General features: G+C 43.3%; 1 protein-coding gene across 3 annotated transcripts in view; it reads left to right on the plus strand.

The window, feature by feature from the left end:
* Positions 1-17386, plus strand: part of hprt1 (hypoxanthine phosphoribosyltransferase 1) — a 49652-nt gene extending 32266 nt beyond the window's left edge. For 2 of the 3 annotated variants that reach the window (XM_043714345.2, XM_043714346.2), the window contains 4 exons: positions 9782-9864; positions 13522-13568; positions 14850-14926; positions 17149-17386. In XM_043714345.2, coding sequence (XP_043570280.1) covers positions 9782-9864; positions 13522-13568; positions 14850-14926; positions 17149-17196 — 255 coding nt within the window. In that variant the 3' untranslated portion in view covers positions 17197-17386. Of the gene's footprint in view, positions 1-9781; positions 9865-10251; positions 12138-13521; positions 13569-14849; positions 14927-17148 lie in introns of those variants that run through there. The other variant, XM_087991824.1, reaches the window with a different exon arrangement.
* The last annotated feature ends 492 nt before the right edge of the window (positions 17387-17878 follow it).

Genomic DNA, 17878 nt, shown 5'->3' on the forward strand with positions numbered 1-17878 from the left:
TGGAGAAGACTGTTTTCTAGAATTTGATCAGAGTAATTCACAACGGATCTTGAAGGAACCTGTTTGGGAGAGGTCACTGCACAGAAACAGATAAGTAAACAATTTAAAGTATAGCCTTGCTGTAAATCGATAATAGTAAGTAGAGTGGGTACCTTCTTGATTATGTTTTTATTGGGATCTGACTCTTGATTAAATTTTAAAAATATAAGCCATAAGTATTAAGTTAGCCTGGAGCAGTATTTTCTAGAGCAATAAGACGATGCTATTTTTTGGGTCTGTAGATTGGAAGGTGCAAAAATGGTCTTTAGTAGAGTGATATGCTCTTATTGTCGGATGTGGGAGTTTAGAGAGAGTTTACATGTTACTGAGGATTATATCTGAAATAAATGTCAGTTGCAAATCCTATCAGATTGAATGGATCAGTTCATGCGACAGTTAGAGGCGGTGAAGAATTTGCAAGAGCAAGGGGGTGTGATAGGTGGCAGTTATGGGAAGAGAGAAAAACTGCAAATGTAGTCACATAGATGGGTTAACTCCAGGAAAGGTAGGCAGCTAGTGCAGGAGTCTCTGTGGCTATCCTCATTTCAAACAAGTGTGTTGTTTTGGAAAATGTAGGGGGTGATGGATTCTCAGGGGAATATAGCATGGGCAGCCAAGTTTCTGGTATCAAGACAGGCTCTAATGTAATGCGCGGTATGTTGGGTTCCAGGCGATTGATTATGTTAGTGGACTGTCTGGTCAGAGGAGAAAGTGAGGTCTGCAGATGCTGGAGATCAAAGTTGAAACTTTATTGCTGGAACAGCACAGCAGGTCAGGCAGCATCCAGGGAACAGGAGATTCGACGTTTCGGGCACAGGCCCTTCTTCAGGAATGAGCAGAGAGTGTTCAGCAGGAGAAGATAAAAGGTAGGGAGGAGGGACTTGGAGGAGGGGCGTTGGAAATGTGATAGGTGGAAAGAGGTCAAGGTGAGGGTGATAGGTCGGAGTAGGATGGAGGCGGAGAGGTCAAGAAGAAGGCTGCAGGTCAAGAAGAAGACTGCGATAGGGTTAGGGTTAGGGTCAGAGGCACAGACAGACATTTCTGCGGCCAGCAGCAAAAAATCAGAATGGTGTGTTGCCTCCCTGGTGCCAGGTAAAAACAATGACTGCAGATGCTGGAAACCAGATTCTGGATTAGTGGTACTGGAAGAGCACAGCAATTCAGGCAGCATCCAAGGAGCAGCGAAATCGACGTTTCGGGCAAAAGCCCTTCATCCTTTATTCCTGATGAAGGGCTTTTGCCCGAAACGTCGATTTCGCTGCTCCTTGGATGCTGCCTGAACTGCTGTGCTCTTCCAGCACCACTAATCCAGTCCCTGGTACTAGGATCAAGGATGTCTCAGAGAGAATGCAGAATGTTCTCGAGGGGGAGAGGGACCAGCAGGAGGTCATTATACACATTGGAATCAACGATATAGGAAGGGAAAAGGATGGGTTTCTGAAGGGAGAATATAGAAAGTTAGGCAGTAATATCGGGTTACACCCAGTGTTATGAGCTAGTGAGGGTAGGAATAGGAGGATAGAGCAGATGAATGCATGGCTGAGGAGCTGGTGTATGGGAGAAGGATTCACATTTTTGGATCTTTGGATCTTCTGGGGTGGAAGTGACCTGTACAAGAAGGATGGATTGAACCTGAACTGGCAGGGAGATTTGCTCGAGCTGCTCAGCAGGATTTAAACTAGTAAGGAGGGGAAGTGGGACCCAGGGAGATAGTGAGATTAATCTGAGACTGGTACAGCTGAGAACAGAAGCGAGTCAAACAGTCTGGGCAGGCAAGAACAATGTCGAAAAAAACTGATAAAATAAACTGCATTTATTTTAATGCAAGAGGCCTAACAGGGAAGGCAGATGAAACTCAGGGCATGTTTAGGAAGATGGGACTGGGATATCATAGCAATTACAGAGATGTGGCTCAGGGATGGACAGGACTGGCAGCTTAATGTTCCAGGGTACAAATGCTAGAAGAAGGATAGAAAGGAGGCGAGAGAGATGGGGGTGGCGTTTTTGATAAAGGATAGCATTACAGCTGTACTGAGGGAGGCTTATTTGCGTCGAACTGAGAAATAAGAAAGGGATGATCACCTTATTGGGATTGTATTTTAGATCCCCTAATATTCAGAGGGAAATTGAGAAACACATTTGTGAGCAGATTTCAGTTATCTATAGGAATAATAGATTTAGATTAGATTCCCTACAATGTGGAAACAGGGCCCTTCAGCACAACTAGTCCACACCAACCCACCAAAGACCCATTTCCTCTGCACTAATGCACCTAACACTATGGGCAATTTAGCGTGGCCAATTCACCTGCCCACATCTTTGGACTGAGAGGAAACCGGAGCACCCGGAGTAAACCCACGCAGACACGGGGAGAATGTGCAAACTCCACACAGACAGTCACCCAAGGCTGGAATTGAACTTGGGACCCTAGTGCTGTAAGGCAGTAGTGCTAACCACCGACCCACCATGGTTATTGTAGGGAATTTTAACTTTCCAAACATAGACTGGGACTGCCATAGTGTTAAGAGTTTAGATGGAGAGAAATTTGTTCAGTGCGTACAAGAAAATTTTCTGATTCAGTATGTGGATGTACCTACTAGAGAAGATGCAAAACCTGACCTACTCTTGGGAAATAAGGCAGCGCAGGTATCTGAGGCGTCAGTGGGGGAGCACTTTGGGACCATAACACTCTCAGTTTTAAAATAGTGATGGAAAAGAACATTTTGGATCTAAAAGTTGAAGCTCTAAATTGGAGGAAGGGTAATTTTGATTGTATTAGGCAAGAACTTTCAAAAACTGACTGGGGGCAGGTATTCGCAGGTAAAGAGATGGCTGGAAAATGGGAAGCCTTCGGAAATGAGATAACGACAGTCCAGAGACAGTATATTTCTATTAGGGTGAATGGAAAGGCTGGTATGTGTAGGGAATGCTGGATGATGAGAGAAATTGAGGGTTTGGTTAAGAAAAAGAAGGAAGCATATGTCAGGTATAGACAGGATAGATTGAGTGAATCCTTAGACTATAAAGGCAGTAGGAATAAACTTAAGAGGGAAATCAGGAGGGCAAAAAGAGACATGAGGTAGCTTTGGCAAATAGGGTTAAGGAGAATCCAAACGGTTTTTAGAAATACGTTTAAGGACAAAAGGGTAACTAGGAAGAGAATAGGGCTCCTCAAAGATCAGCAAGGTGGCCTTTGTGTGAAGCCGCAGAAGATGAGGGAGATACTACACGAGTATTTTGGATGAGTATTTAATGTGGAAAAGGACGTGGAAGATATAGAATGTAGGGAAATAGATGGTGACATCTTGAAGATTGTCTATATTATAGAGGAGGAAGTGCTGGATGTCTTGAAACGCAAAAAAGTGGATACATTTCCAGGACCTGATCAGGTGTATTCTAGAACTCTGGGAAACTAGGGAAGTGATTGCTGGGTCCCTTACTGAGATATTTATATTATCGATGGTTACAAGTGAGGTGACGGAGGACTGGAGGTTGGCTATTTATGGAAGGTGGAAAGGATAAGCCAGGGAACTGTAGACTGGTGAGCCTGACATTGGTGGTGGGCAAGTTGTTGGAGGGAATCCTGAGGGACAGGATTTATACGTAATTGGGAAGGCAAGACTGAGTAGGGATAGTCAACATCATGCTTTGTGTGGGAAATCATGTCTCGTGAACTTGATTGAGCTTTTTGAAGAAGTTACAAAGAGGATTGATGATGACAGAGTGGTGGACATGATCTATATGGACTTCAGTAAGGCGTTCAACAAAGTTCCCCATGGGAGACTGATTAGCAAGGTTGGATATCATGGAATACAGGGAAAACTAGCCATTTGGATACAGAACTAGCTCAAAGGTAATAGACAGAGGGTGGTGGTGGAGGGTTGCTTTTCAGACTGGAGGCCTGTGACAAGTGGAGTGCCACAAGGATCAGTGCTGGATCCACTACTTTTTGTCATTTATATAAATGATTTGGATGTGAACATCGGAGGTATAGTTAGCAAGTTTGAAGATGACACCAAAATTGGAGGTGTAGTGGACAGGGAAGAAGGTTACCTCAGATTACAACAGGATCTGGACCAGATGGGCCAATGGCTGGGGAGTGGCAGTTGGAGTTTAATTTAGATAAATGTGAAGTGCTGCATTTTGGGAAAGCAAATCTTAGCAGGACTTATACACTTAATGGTAAGGTCCTAGGGAGTGTTGCTGAACAAAGAGACCTTTTGAGTGCAGGTTCATAGCTCCTTGAAAGTAGAGTCGCAGGTAGATAGGATTGTGATGAAGGCGTTTGGTATGCTTTCCTTTATTGGTCAGAGCATTAAGTATGGGAGTTGATGGGTCATGTTGAGGCTACTTTTGGAATATTGCGTGCAATTCTGGTGTCCTTCCTATCGGAAAGATGTTGTGAAACTTGAAAGGGTTCAGAAAAGATTTACAAGGATGTTGCCAGGGTTGGAGGATTTGAGCTACAGGGAGATGCTGAACAGGCTAGGGCTGTTTTTTTTCTGGAGTGCCAGAGGCTGAGGGATGACCTTGTAGAGAATTATAAAATCATGAGGGGCATGGATAGGATAAATAGGCAAAGTCTTTTCCTTGAGGTGGGGGAGTCCAGAACTAGAGGGCATAGGTTTAGAGTGAAAGGGGAAAGATATAAAAGAGGCCGAAGGGGCAACTTTTTGAGCAGAGGGTGGTATGTGTATGGAATGAGCTACCAGAGGAAGTGGTGGAGGCTGGTACAATTACAACATTTAAAAGGCATCTGGACAGGTATGTGAATAGGAAGGGTTTGGAGGGATATGGGCCAAGTGCTGGCAAATGGGACTAGATTATGTTGGGTTATCTGGTCGGCATGGACAAGTTGGACCAAAGGGTCTGTTTCTGTGCTGTACATCTCTAAGCCTATATGCACATGCAATAGTGAGCTATAGTTTCCTGAAATTATGTTGCATTATCACATGCACATTAAAACTACGGAGAGCATATACTGGAGATTCACCGGGATAATTCCATAGATTATATAAAATTTGAGGAGGGGCCGGCAAGATCAGATTTATCTTTGCTGTGCACCATGCATCATGCTTTTACCTTCGAGTCAGGAGGTTGTAGTTCTGGTCTTACTCCAGATACATGAGCAGAATAATCTTTGCTGTTGTTCCACTACAGTACTGTGTGAGTGCTTCACTATTGGAGGTGCTGACTGTTATATGAGGCGTGTGGGCAGCATGGTGGCACAGTGGTTAGCACTGCTGCCTCACAGCACCAGAGACCCGGGTTCAATTCCCGCCTCAGGCGACTAACTGTGTGGAGTTTGCATGGGTTTCCTCCGGGTTCTCCGGTTTCCTCCCACAATCCAAAGATGTGCAGGTCAGGTGAATTGGCCATGCTAAATTGCCCGTAGTGTTAGGTAAGGGGTAAATGTAGGGTTATGGGTGGGTTGCGCTTCGGCGGGGCAGTGTGGACTTGTTGGGCCGAAGGGCCTGTTTCCACACTGTATGTAATCTAATCTAATCTAATCTAATCTAAATCAACTCTGTTGTTTCCATCACACTGTTTCAAAGAGGTGTTCATGTTATCCTTGATATTCAGGTCTGTATTTTATGAGAGAATCAATTATTATGTGGTGGAGCTGAAACCATAACCAAGTCAGCACAAACTTATTGAATAGAGGAACAGGGTTCCTGCTGCTGAGTCCTATTTGAGGTTTTAAAATGTGTTTATATAGTGGTTCAACAGCAAAATCTCAATCAAAATATGGTGCCCTTAACAAAAATCCAATTTATATATGAGTGTATATGTGAAAATGCAAATTAGGGACAGGAGTACACCCTTTGGCCCATTGAGCATACTCCATCATTCATTGAGATCATGGCTGATCCAATTGAGGCCTAAACCCCAATTCTGACTATCCACAACCTTGGACTCCCTTGTTGGTCAAAATTCTATCAACCTCTATCCTAAAAACATGACTCTCAACCTTCTGAGAGGAAAGAATTCTCTTCCTCATCTCAAGTTCAAGACTCCTAAATTTAAACTGTCTCCCTTCATTCGTTCAAAGGAGAAATATCCTTTCATCACCAGCTTGTCAGACTGTCTCATTGGATAGCACCTTGAACACCTTGTAATGTAGTCAAACAATCCTGGATGCTAAACTTCTCATTTAATGACTCATGTAGGAGAGCATTTCAGTGATGGCGGCCACAAGTACCTCACCTTTACCATAGCCATGGAGAGGGATGGGAGCAGACAGTATGGGAAGGTATTTAATTGGGGAAGGGGAAATTATCCTGTTATTGGACAGGAGCTGTGGAGTATAAATTGGCAACAATTTTTCAGCAGGAAAAGCACAGCAGAAATGTGGAGGCTGTTTAAGGAGCACTTGTTGCGAGTGCTGGGGCGGCATGGTGGCTCAGTGGTTAGCACTGCTGCCTCACAGCACCAGGGTCCCAGGTTCGATTCCAGCCTTGAGTGACTGTCTGTGTAGAGTTTGCACATGCTCACTGTGTCTGTGTGTGGTTTTCTCCGGGTGCTCCGATTCCCTCCCACAGTCCAAAGATGTGCAGGCCAGGTGAATTGGCCATGGGAAATTGCCCATAGTGTTAGGTGCATTAGTCAGAGTGAAATGGGTCTGTGTGGGTTACTCTTCGGTGGGTCGGTGTGGACTGGTTGGGCTGAAGGGCCTGTTTCCACACTGTAGGGAATCTAATCTGATAACTTTGTCCCACTGAGACAGGCAAGGAATGGTATGGTGAAAGAGTCTTGGATAGCAAGAGAAGAGGAGCTTCTTGTCAAAAGGAAGGAGGAAGCTTACTTAAAGTTGGGCAAACAAGGATCTGGCACTGCTTCAGAGGATTACAGGGTAGTTAGGAAAGAACTTCAAAAATGGACTGAGGAGAACTAAGTGGGGGCACGAAAAAGCTTTGGTGGGAAGAATTAGGGAAAACCCAAAGGAGTAAGAGAATGGTCAGAGAGAGGGTAGGGCCAATCAGGGACAGTGGAATGAAACTAGTGCCTGGAGTCTGAAGAAGTAGGAGAGGCCATATTGAGTTATTTTTCTTCATTATTCACGAGAGAGAGGTACCTTGTTGATAGTGAGAACACCATGGACCAGGTTAATAGGCTTGAACAGATTGACATTAAGTAAGTGGACGTGCTAGAAATTCTGGGAAGCATCAATATAGATAAGTCCCAAGGCTGGACCAGATATATCTAAAGTTATTATAGGAAGCGAGGAATGAGATCACTGCACCTCTGGTGATGATCTTAGCAACCTCACTCTCCACGGGAGGAGTACCGGATGATTGATGAGAGGTGAATGCTCTTCCTCCGTTCGAGAAAGAGAATAGGGAAATCCCTGGGAATTACAGACCAGTTAGTCTTACGTCTGTGATAAGCAAGGTACTGGAAAGGATCCTGAGGGATAGGATTAATGACTATTTGGAAAAACATAGTTTGATTAAAGACAGTCTGCATGGCTTTGTGAGGAGCAGGTCATGTCTCACAAACCTTACTGAGTTCTTTGAGGAGGTGACGACACTAGTTGATGAAGGTTGAGCAGTGGATGTGGTGTATATGGATTTCATTAAGGCATTTGATAAGGTTCCCCATAGTAGGCTCATTCAGAAAGTTAGGAGGTATGGGATACAGGGAAATTTGGCTGGCTGAAAGAAGACAGCGAGTGGATGGAAAGTATTCCGCCTGGAGGTCAGTGACCCACAGGGATCTGTTCTTGGGCCTCTGCTCTTTGTAGATTTTATAAATGACTTGGATGAAGAAGTGGGAGGGTGGATTTGTCCGTTTGCTGATGACACAAAGGTCGGTGGTGTTGTAGATAGTGTCGAGGGCTGTTGCAGGCTACAACATGACATTGACAGGATGCAGAGCTGGGCTGAAGAGTGGCAGATGGAGTTCAACCTGGACAAATGCGAAATGATTTATTTTGGAAGATCAAATTTGAGTGCTGAATACAGGGTTAAAGATAGGATTCTTGGCAGTGTTAAGGAACAGTGGGATCTTGGGGTCCATGTTCATAGATCCCTCAAAGTTGCCACCCAAGTTGATAGAGTTGTTAAAAAGGCGTATGGTGTGTTGGCTTTCAATAACAGGGAGATTGAGTTTCAGAGCCATGAGGCTTTGCCGCAGTTCTATAAAACCCTGGTTAGACCACACTTGGAATATTGTGGCCAGTTCTGGTCCCCTCATTATAGGAAGGATGTAGATCCTTTAGAGAGGGTGCAGAGGAGATTTACCAGGATGCTGCCTGGATTGGAGGGCATGTCTTATGAAGAGAGGTTGAGTAAGCTCATGCGTTCCACACTGGAGAGAAGAAGGAAGAGAAGTGACTTGATAGAAGTGTACAGGGTAATGAGAGGCATAGATAGAGTGGATAACCAGAGATATTTCCCAGGGCAGAATTGGCTGTCACAATTTTAAGGTGATGGGAGGAAGGTATAGGGGAGATGTCAGATGTAGCTTTTTTATGCAGAGAGTGGTGGGTGTGTGGAATGCACTGCTAGTGGTGATAGTAGAGTCGGAGACATGAGGGACATTTAAGCGACTGCTGGACAAGTACATGGACAGCAGTAAATTGAGGTGTGTGTAAGTTAGATTTACCTTAGATTAAGGTAAATGCTTGGCACAACATCGTGAGCCGTAGGGCCTGTACTATGATGTAAATTCCAGAGATTAAATGTAAAGTTGCTGTGATCCCAGAGGACCATAGGCCTTGATTCTCATTAGAGAAAAATGATTGTCGGTGTTTTAACCCAAGGACCACCTTGCCTCAGGAGAAGTTAAGAATCCTTCATGATAACCTCAGCTAGCGTGGGAATTGAACCCACAAAATTGACTTCTCTGTATTGCAAACCAGTCATTCAGCCAACTGAGCTAACGGCTGCTGATGACATGACTACCGTTAATGGAGCAGGGTGGTGGTTGTGTGAGGGGTCAGTCTCAAAACCAGGGTTCACTATAGCTAGAGGAGGTTAGATTAGATTAGATTAGATTCCCTACAGTGTGCCCAACAAGTCCACACCGACCCTCCGAAGAGCAACCCACCCAGACCCATTCCCCTACATCTACCCCTGACTAATCCACCTAACACTATGGCAATTTAGCGTGGCCAAGTCACCTAACCTGCACATCTTTGGACTGTGGGAGGAAACCGGAGGAAACCCACACAGACACGGGGAGAATGTGCAAGCTCCACACAGACAGTTGCCCGAGGCGGGAATTGAACCCAGGTCACTGGCGCTGTGAGGCAGCAGTGCTAACCACTGAGCCACTGTGCCGCTACATAACTAGGTAGTGTGATTTCACAAAGAAATTTAAACAGGAGAATGCCAGTCTTAAATTTGAGCTATAGGGAACAAATGCAACTTAGGTGAATGGTACTTGCTCCAAGTTAGAGAATTGCAGCAAGGTTTCAGTTTAGCTTGAATTTATGATTATCAGTGGCTGGATAGCCAAGACAGTGGATAACGAAAGTTTAATAGAAGAATGCGGGAGAGCCAAGGGATAAACACTGATGCCGACAAATGAGGATGGGAGAGACAATGTTGGCACTTGTAGGGTTTCAGTTGGTTGGTACGGGGAGGGCTGCTGTTGGGGAGTGGGTAGTGCTGATGCTTACCTGTGGATGGAGGGGCAGGGTAGCACTGACATTCGTATAGTGGGGATGTGTCTGGGGAGCATTATTGTGTTGACCTCACAGCTTTCTATGAATCATACTTTACTCCCTTTTTCACAGGATATAATTGATACGGGTAAAACAATGCAGACTCTGCTGAGCATGTTGCAAGATTACAAACCCAACATGGTGAAAGTGGTGAGGTAAGCCTTGTGTGAAACCTATCCAATTATCAACTTAAACAGTGGGTAATAGATTGCCGAAATACCTTATGGCCTTGTGTTATTGTCAGCTCCAGAATCTCCAAACCTATGTCTGTTATTGTTAATTTCAGTTCACATCCCATGATCCCTGACACCACAGCCTTCTCGAACCAGACGTTTTTCTGAATATGTCCCAATTCTTGGGCATCAACCCTTTGCTCCTGCTGACACAGAAAAATGCTTTAGCTATTTGCATCAAATCTTCTATGCTCGCTTTGAGCAGAATTTTGGCAGAGAGGTAACACTTATTGCGGCAAGTCCTGGTGAACCTATCCCAACAGTCTCTGCATCAGAGGTCAGATTGATTTTCCTTTGTGTGAATCCTAGGAAAGCGATGGAACCAGATGGAGTACCAGGTCTTCTTGGACATCTCCAACCTCTCCCTGCAGCAGGCCACTGTCCCTGCATGTTCCAAGAGGCCAACATCATCCCTGTGCCTAAGAAGACTCATGCAGTCTGTCTCAATGATTACCGTCCAGTGGCCCTGACTTCGGTGGTCATGAAGTGCTTTGAAAGGCTGGTCATGGTATTAATCAGCTCCAGCCTCCCCACTACTCTTGAACCACTCCAATTTGCCTATCAGACCAACAAATCCATGTCAGATGCCAAATCGCTTGCCCTTCATTCATCCTTAGAACATCTTGACACCAAGTACAGCTACGTAAGGATCCTACTCATTGACTACAGTTCAGCCTTCAACACTATTATCCCCTCGAGACTGATTACTAAACTTAGTGATCTCGTACTAAGTCCCACTCTCTGCAACTGGATCCTCGATTTCCTGACCCACAAACCAGAATCAGTGAAGACTGGGGACAATTATTCATGCTCACTTACACTCAACACTGGAGACCTCCAGGGGTGCATACTCAGCCCCCTACTGTAGTCACTGTATACCCATGACTGCATCGCCTAATACCAGACTAATGCCATTTACAAGTTCGCTGATGACACCACCATAGTCGGTTGAATCTCAGATGACGACGAAACAGAGTACAGACAGGAGGTGGGAGACCTGAAAAAATTATGCACTGAGAACAACCCAGCTCTCAATGCCGGCAAAACCAAGGAACTCATTATTGACTTTCGGCAAGATGTTACTCATGCCCCCCCTACACATTAACAGCACAGAGGTGGAACGAGTGGAGAGTGTCAAGCTCCTGGGAGTGGTCATCCACAACAAGCTTTCTTGGACTCTTCATGTGGATGCACTGGTTACAAGGGCCCAACAACGTCTCCTCTTTCTCAGGCAGCTGAGGAAATTCGGCATGATGGCGAATATCCTTGCTAATTTTTATAGGTGCGTCATTGAGAGCATTCTGTCTGAATGTATCACTACCTGGTATGGTAACTGTACCATTCAAGATCGGAGACTATTACAGAGAGTGGTGAACTCTGTCTGGACAATCACAAAGGCCAACCTCCCATCTATAGAATTCATCTACCAGGCCTGCTGTCAAGGAAAGGCCGCCTGCATTCTCAAAGATCCATCCCACCCTGGCAATGTTTTTCTACAACCTCTGCCATCGGGGAGAAGGTACAGAAGCCTGAACACACGCACCAGCCGGTTTCAAAACAGCTTCTACCCTAAAATACTGAATGGACTCACAAGCTCTTAACATTCGCCTGTACCTGTGTTTTTGCTTTTGCCACTGGTTACCTATTATTTACTTTTCTATGCTACTTAACTCTGTGATCTGCCTGTATTGCTAATAAGACAAAGCTTTTTACTGTGCCTCGGTACATGTGACAATAAATTAAATTAAATTTTCTCAGATTTTTACCCAAAATCACACTTCCTTGTGTGGATGTTTCTAGCAATTTGTTTGATTTATTAATTATTTTCCTTTGTTAATACACTGTCTTGGAAGGAGGGATTGAATTTAGAAAAACAGGATTTAATATCATCTGAAATGACTATGTGTTTCTTAAATGGTTCAAAGTTACATTCAAGTTACATTCAAGTCACATTCAAGTTACATTCAAGTCACATTCAAGTTACATTCCAGTCACATTCAAGTTACATTCAAGTTACATTCAAGTTACATTCCAGTCACATTCCAGTCACATTCAAGTTACATTCAAGTCACATTCAGGTCACATTCAAGTCACATTCAAGTTACATTCAAGTCACATTCAAGTTACATTCCAGTCACATTCAAGTTACTTTCAAGTTACTTTCAAGTCACATTCATGTTACATTCCAGTCACATTCAAGTTACTTTCAAGTCACATTCAGGTCACATTCAGGTCACATTCAGGTCACATTCAAGTCACATTCAAGTCACATTCAAGTTACATTCAAGGTACATTCAGGTCACATTCAAGTTACATTCAGGTCACATTCAGGTCACATTCAAGTTACATTCAGGTCACATTCAAGTCACATTCAAGTTACATTCAAGGTACATTCAGGTCACATTCAAGTTACATTCAGGTCACATTCAGGTCACATTCAGGTCACATTCAGGTCACATTCAGGTCACATTCAAGTTACATTCAGGTCACATTCAAGTCACATTCAGGTCACATTCAGGTCACATTCAAGTTACATTCAGGTCACATTCAAGTTACATTCAGGTTACATTCCAGTCACATTCAGGTTACATTCAAGTCACATTCAGGTCATATTCAAGTTACATTCAGGTCACATTCAAGTCACATTCAGGTCACATTCAAGTTACATTCAGGTTACATTCAGGTCACATTCAAGTCACATTCAGGTCACATTCAAGTTACATTCAAGTTACATTCAGGTCACATTCAAGTTACATTCAGGTTACATTCAGGTCACATTCAAGTTACATTTAGGTTACATTCCAGTCACATTCAGGTCACATTCAGGTCACATTCAAGTCACATTCAGGTTACATTCAGGTTACATTCAGGTCACATTCAAGTTACATTCAAGTTACATTCAGGTCACATTCAAGTCACATTCAGGTCACATTCAAGTCACATTCAGGTTACATTCAGGTCACATTCAGGTCACATTCAAGTTACATTCAGGTTACATTCAAGTCACATTCAGGTCACATTCCAGTCACATTCAGGTCACAATCAAGTTACATTCTGGTTACATTCCAGTCACATTCAGGTTACATTCAGGTAACATTCAAGTGACATTCAGGTCACATTCAGGTTACATTCCAGTCACATTCAGGTTACATTCAGGTCACATTCAAGTTACATTCAGGTTACATTCCAGTCACATTCAGGTTACATTCAAGTTACATTCAGGTCACATTCAAGTCACATTCAGGTCACATTCAAGTTACATTCAGGTCACATTCAAGTTACATTCAGGTCACATTCAGGTCACATTCAGGTCACATTCAAGTTACATTCAGGTCACATTCAAGTCACATTCAAGTCACATTCAGGTCACATTCAGGTTCACATTCAGGTTACATTCAAGTCACATTCAGGTCACATTCAAGTCACATTCAGGTTATCTTCAGGTTGGGACCATTAGACTCTGGTTTACCGTTTTTTGAATTTTTAAAATTTTATGCTTGTCTCTGCAATTCTAATGGCAGTTGAGTGTGTGAAATTGTCATTTCATCGTTTCAATAATGCTCTCTTCTTTCTTAATAGTCTGCTGGTTAAACGAACTCCTCGAAGTGTGGGCTATCGGCCAGACTGTGAGTATTGCATTTCAATCCAGGATGTCTTTCAAACTGTAATTGCCTCCGAATCATTATTTCCTCTAAGCACTGCAGTAAGACATAGTCCCCACGCAGACCACTGATACATCAGTCCCATTAGATTACTGAGTGAGAAAGGGAATCACACACTTCAGTATGTTGCTAGTGTACTTCAAACAATAAATTAGAGGCAATGTTGCTCAGAACACAGCTCATTTATCAAATACCTTCATGAATTAAGCTCCAAGGGCTGGCATTAATTCCTCCAATCCCTGATCATTGCTCCAGTTTTAAGTAAAATCCAATAAATAAGTCATCTTTCTCTATAAAAGGGGCATAAATTCTGATAATGTGTCTTAATTAGAGAACTACTGGCCCCAACTACTCGGAGCCTTTAACATCTAACTTGTCTAAATCCACCTTCCTGCTCACCACCTGAAGCCTTTAATATTCAACTCTCTGCTGTGCTCCAGACCTTTTTAACATCCTACTTTCTAAGCTATTAGTGAATTTCCTTCAATAGACTGTGCTTCAATTCAAACTTAGGTTAGTTTAGAAAGAGCCAACACTCATGAGTTTAATGTCTGGGAGAAAGTGAGGACTACAGATGCAGGAGAGTCAGATGTTGAAACATGTTGAGCTGGAAAAGCACAGCAGGTCAGGCAGTATCTGAGGAGCAGGAGAGTCGATGTTTTGGGTATAAGCTCTTCATCAGGATTGTGGAGGGGGAAAGTAGCTGGGAGATAAATAGGTGCGTGAGGGTGTGGTTGGGGGAAGGTAGCTGTGAAGGCAATAGTTGGATGCAGATGGGGGTAATTGTGATAGGTCGGTGGTAATGGTGGAGCGGATAGGTGGGAAGGAAGCTAGGTCAAGAGGGTGGTGCTGATATTGAGGATTGGATCTGGGATGAGAAATGGGGAAGGGAGATTGGGAAACCAGTAAAGTTGATGTTGATGCCATGTGATTGAAGGGTCCCAAGATGGAAGATGAGGTGTTGTTCCTCCAGTCAGCGGTATCATGTTTGGGTCAGTCTTGTTCTGCATGCTTACTTGAATCTTGGGTTGAACATGAAGCATTAATAAATTATTCTTGATGTTTAGATAGTTCCAATACTATGTTGTTGTTGATCATGAATGTGGTTAAAGGATGATCCCAGGGGATCTGCACCCATAATATCAAAGTCCAAGCCGTGCTTGATGTTCAATATTGCCATGTTAAATTTTGCATTAATTGTCACTTTGCAAGTATTTCACTCATCTTAATGAACTTTACTTACAGTCGTTGGTTTTGAAGTTCCTGACAAGTTTGTGGTTGGATATGCACTCGACTATAATGAATACTTCAGAGACTTAAATGTAAGTATTCACAATTTTTTGTTCTCGTTCTCTCTCTCTCGCGTGCGTTCTCTCTCTCTCTCGCGTTCTCTCTCTCTCTCGCGTTCTCTCTCTTTCTCTCTCTCTCTCTCTCTCGTTATCTCTCTCTCATTTGGGCAGCACGGTGGCTCAGTGGTAAGCACTGCTGCCTCACAGCACCAGGGTCCCGGGTTCGATTCCAGCCTCGGGCAACTGTCTGTGTGGAGTTTGCACATTCTCCCCGTGTCTGCGTGGGTTTCCTCCGGGTGCTTCAGTTTCCTCCCACAGTCCAAAGATGAGCAGGTCAGGTGAATTGGTCATGCTAAATTGCCTGTAGTGTTAGGTGAAGGGGTAAATGTAGGGAAATGGGTTTGGGTGGGTTGCTCTTCAGAGGATCGGTGTGGACTTGTTGGGCCGAAGGGCCTGTTTCCACACTAAGTAATCCAATCTTAATAATTCTAAAAATTCTCTCTCTCTCTCTCGTTCTCTCTCTCTTTCTTGTTTTCTCTCTTTCTCACTTTCTCTTTCTCTCTCTCTCTTTCTTTCTTTCTTTCTCTCTTTCTTTCTTTCTTTCTCTCTCTCGTCTCTCTCTCTCTCCTTCTTTCTTTCTCTTTCACGCTCTCTTTCTCTCTCTCTCTCTCGTTCTGTCTCTTGTTCTCTGTCTCTCTCTCTCCCCGTCTCTCTCTCGTTCGTTCTCTCTCTGTCGTTCTCGTTCTCTCCTTCTTGTTCTCTCTCTCTTGTTTCTCTCTCTTTTGTTCTCTCGTATTCTCGCGTTCTCTCTTGTTCTTGCTCTTTCTTCTCTCTCGCTCTTTCTTGTTCTCTCTCATTCCCTCTCTCTCGTTCTCTCTCTCTCGTTCTCTCTCTCTCGTTCTCTCTCTATCATCTCTCTCTCTGTCGTCTCTCTCTCGTGTTTTCTCTCTCTCTCTCCTCTCTCTCTGTATTGTTCTCTCTCAGTTCTCTCGTTTTCTCTGTCTCTCATTTTCTCTCTCTCTCTTTCGTTCTCTCTCATTGCCCCCCCCTCGCTCGTCCCCCCCTCTCTCATCCCCCCCTCTCTCGTTTTCCTCCCCCTCGTTCCCCCTCTCTCTCATTTCACCTCTCTCGTTCTCTCGTTTTCTCTCTCTCTCATTCTCTTGTTTTCTCTCTCTCTCTCGTTCTCTCGTTTTCTCTCTCTCGTTTTCTCGTTCTTTTTCTTTTTCTCTTTCTCTCTCTCTCTCTTTTTATCTCTCCCTCTCTTTTCTCTCTCTCTCTCTCTCTCTCTCTCTCTCTCGGTTTCTCTTTCTATCTATAGAGAAATTGGCACTCACAGTCATCTATATATTAGAGAAAACACCATCTAAACAAAACGATACCAATGATGACAGAAATTGAGACAGAGAGATAATTACAAAAAACTAAAAATAAGGTGATGCTGGAGACAAACCAAATGATAGGTATAAGAGACTCCAAGTCACCTGACGAAGGAGCAGTGCTCCAAAAGCTTGTGATTTCAAATAAACCTGTTGGACTATAACCTTGTCTTCTGACTTCTGACCTTGTCTGACCAAAATGGATAACCTCTCACTTATTCACATTAAACTTCATTTGCTAAATTTTGACCCATTCACCTAACCTACACATATCCATTTGTAAATTTCTATTTTTTCATAGCAGCACACTCCCTCACCTATTTTAGTGTCATCTGTAAATCTGGCTGTCATATCTCTATCCCCGCACCAAAGTAATTAATATCATTTGCAAATAGTTGGGGTCCAAGGGCAAACTAGTTACGTCTTGTCAACTGGAAAAAGACCCATTCATCCCGACCTTCCACTTTCTGTTGGTTAGCCAATCTTCTATCCAAGCTAATAAATTACCCCCAAAACCCACACGACCTTGCCTTGTATTAACCTTTTATGCAACTCTATCAAATGCGTGCTGGAAGACCAGACGTGCTACATCTGGAAGACCCCCTTTATCCACTTTGCTTGCAACATCTTTTGAGGGCGCTCTAATAAATTTGTCAGAAATAATTTACCCTTCATAAACCCTTTGTGCTGACTCTGATAGCTCACATCCTGCTGGCTTTATGTTTCCATTTGTGGAGTTTATATGCTTTTATTCCTATAGAAGTTCATTCCACGTGCCTACATTTACATCTGAATTCAGGTTGTTGATATAAACTAGGCACTGGAACAATCCCAGCATCTAATCCTTGCTGCATTGACATGACTTACTTTCTCTTTCAGCATATTTGTGTAATCAGTGAAAAGGGAAGAGAGAAGTACAAGGCATGAGGTGTGTGGCACTTCGATGGACTGTCAGATTGCGATGGTTGAAATCAGCTGAAGACATTCAGTCTAGAAGATAATCTCTAGGGCTATGTGTTTGTTACTGTCAGTGAATTAGATATTTAAGGGCCCATCATGAACGTACTTAAGTATTTATTTTTGTACTGTAAAAACATAAAATTACAATCTATCATCACCTTTTGTTATATCCATTTCATTCTGCAGTTATTGCTTTAATTAAGTTGGTTTGAAAAAAATTTGGTAAATTTTATATGATTAGTGAGAAACCGTAAAGGAACCAGAAGTAGCAATAATCATGATAATGCAAAGTGTTTCCACCCTGGTGGCTTAAATTATGATTGTTTACATTAACCTGTGACTTACTCTTGTTACTGGAACTGGTCTTTCTGTCAAAGGGATGACATCAAAGAGATTCTCCCACACTTTAAGAATTCATTATAGCTGTCAAGGTAATAGCACACAAATCAGGGACAAGTGATGGTCCCCCAATTAAAATTCCACTGGACAGAGGAGTGTAATGTGTCAGATTGAGGTATTGCCTGTCACTGGACAGTAAGACCAAGAGAGGTGCGTCTGATGTACCAACATCATAGGAGAGATGAATAGTACCTTGGGACAAGAATAAAGTTCCTTCTCTTTGCCCCACTTTCCGCTGTCTCAGTATACA

The sequence above is a fragment of the Chiloscyllium plagiosum genome, unplaced genomic scaffold, assembly GCF_037043375.1.
Source record: "Chiloscyllium plagiosum isolate Xiang-an unplaced genomic scaffold, Cpla_swu_hap1 HiC_scaffold_11, whole genome shotgun sequence".
Lineage (NCBI taxonomy): Eukaryota > Metazoa > Chordata > Chondrichthyes > Orectolobiformes > Hemiscylliidae > Chiloscyllium > Chiloscyllium plagiosum.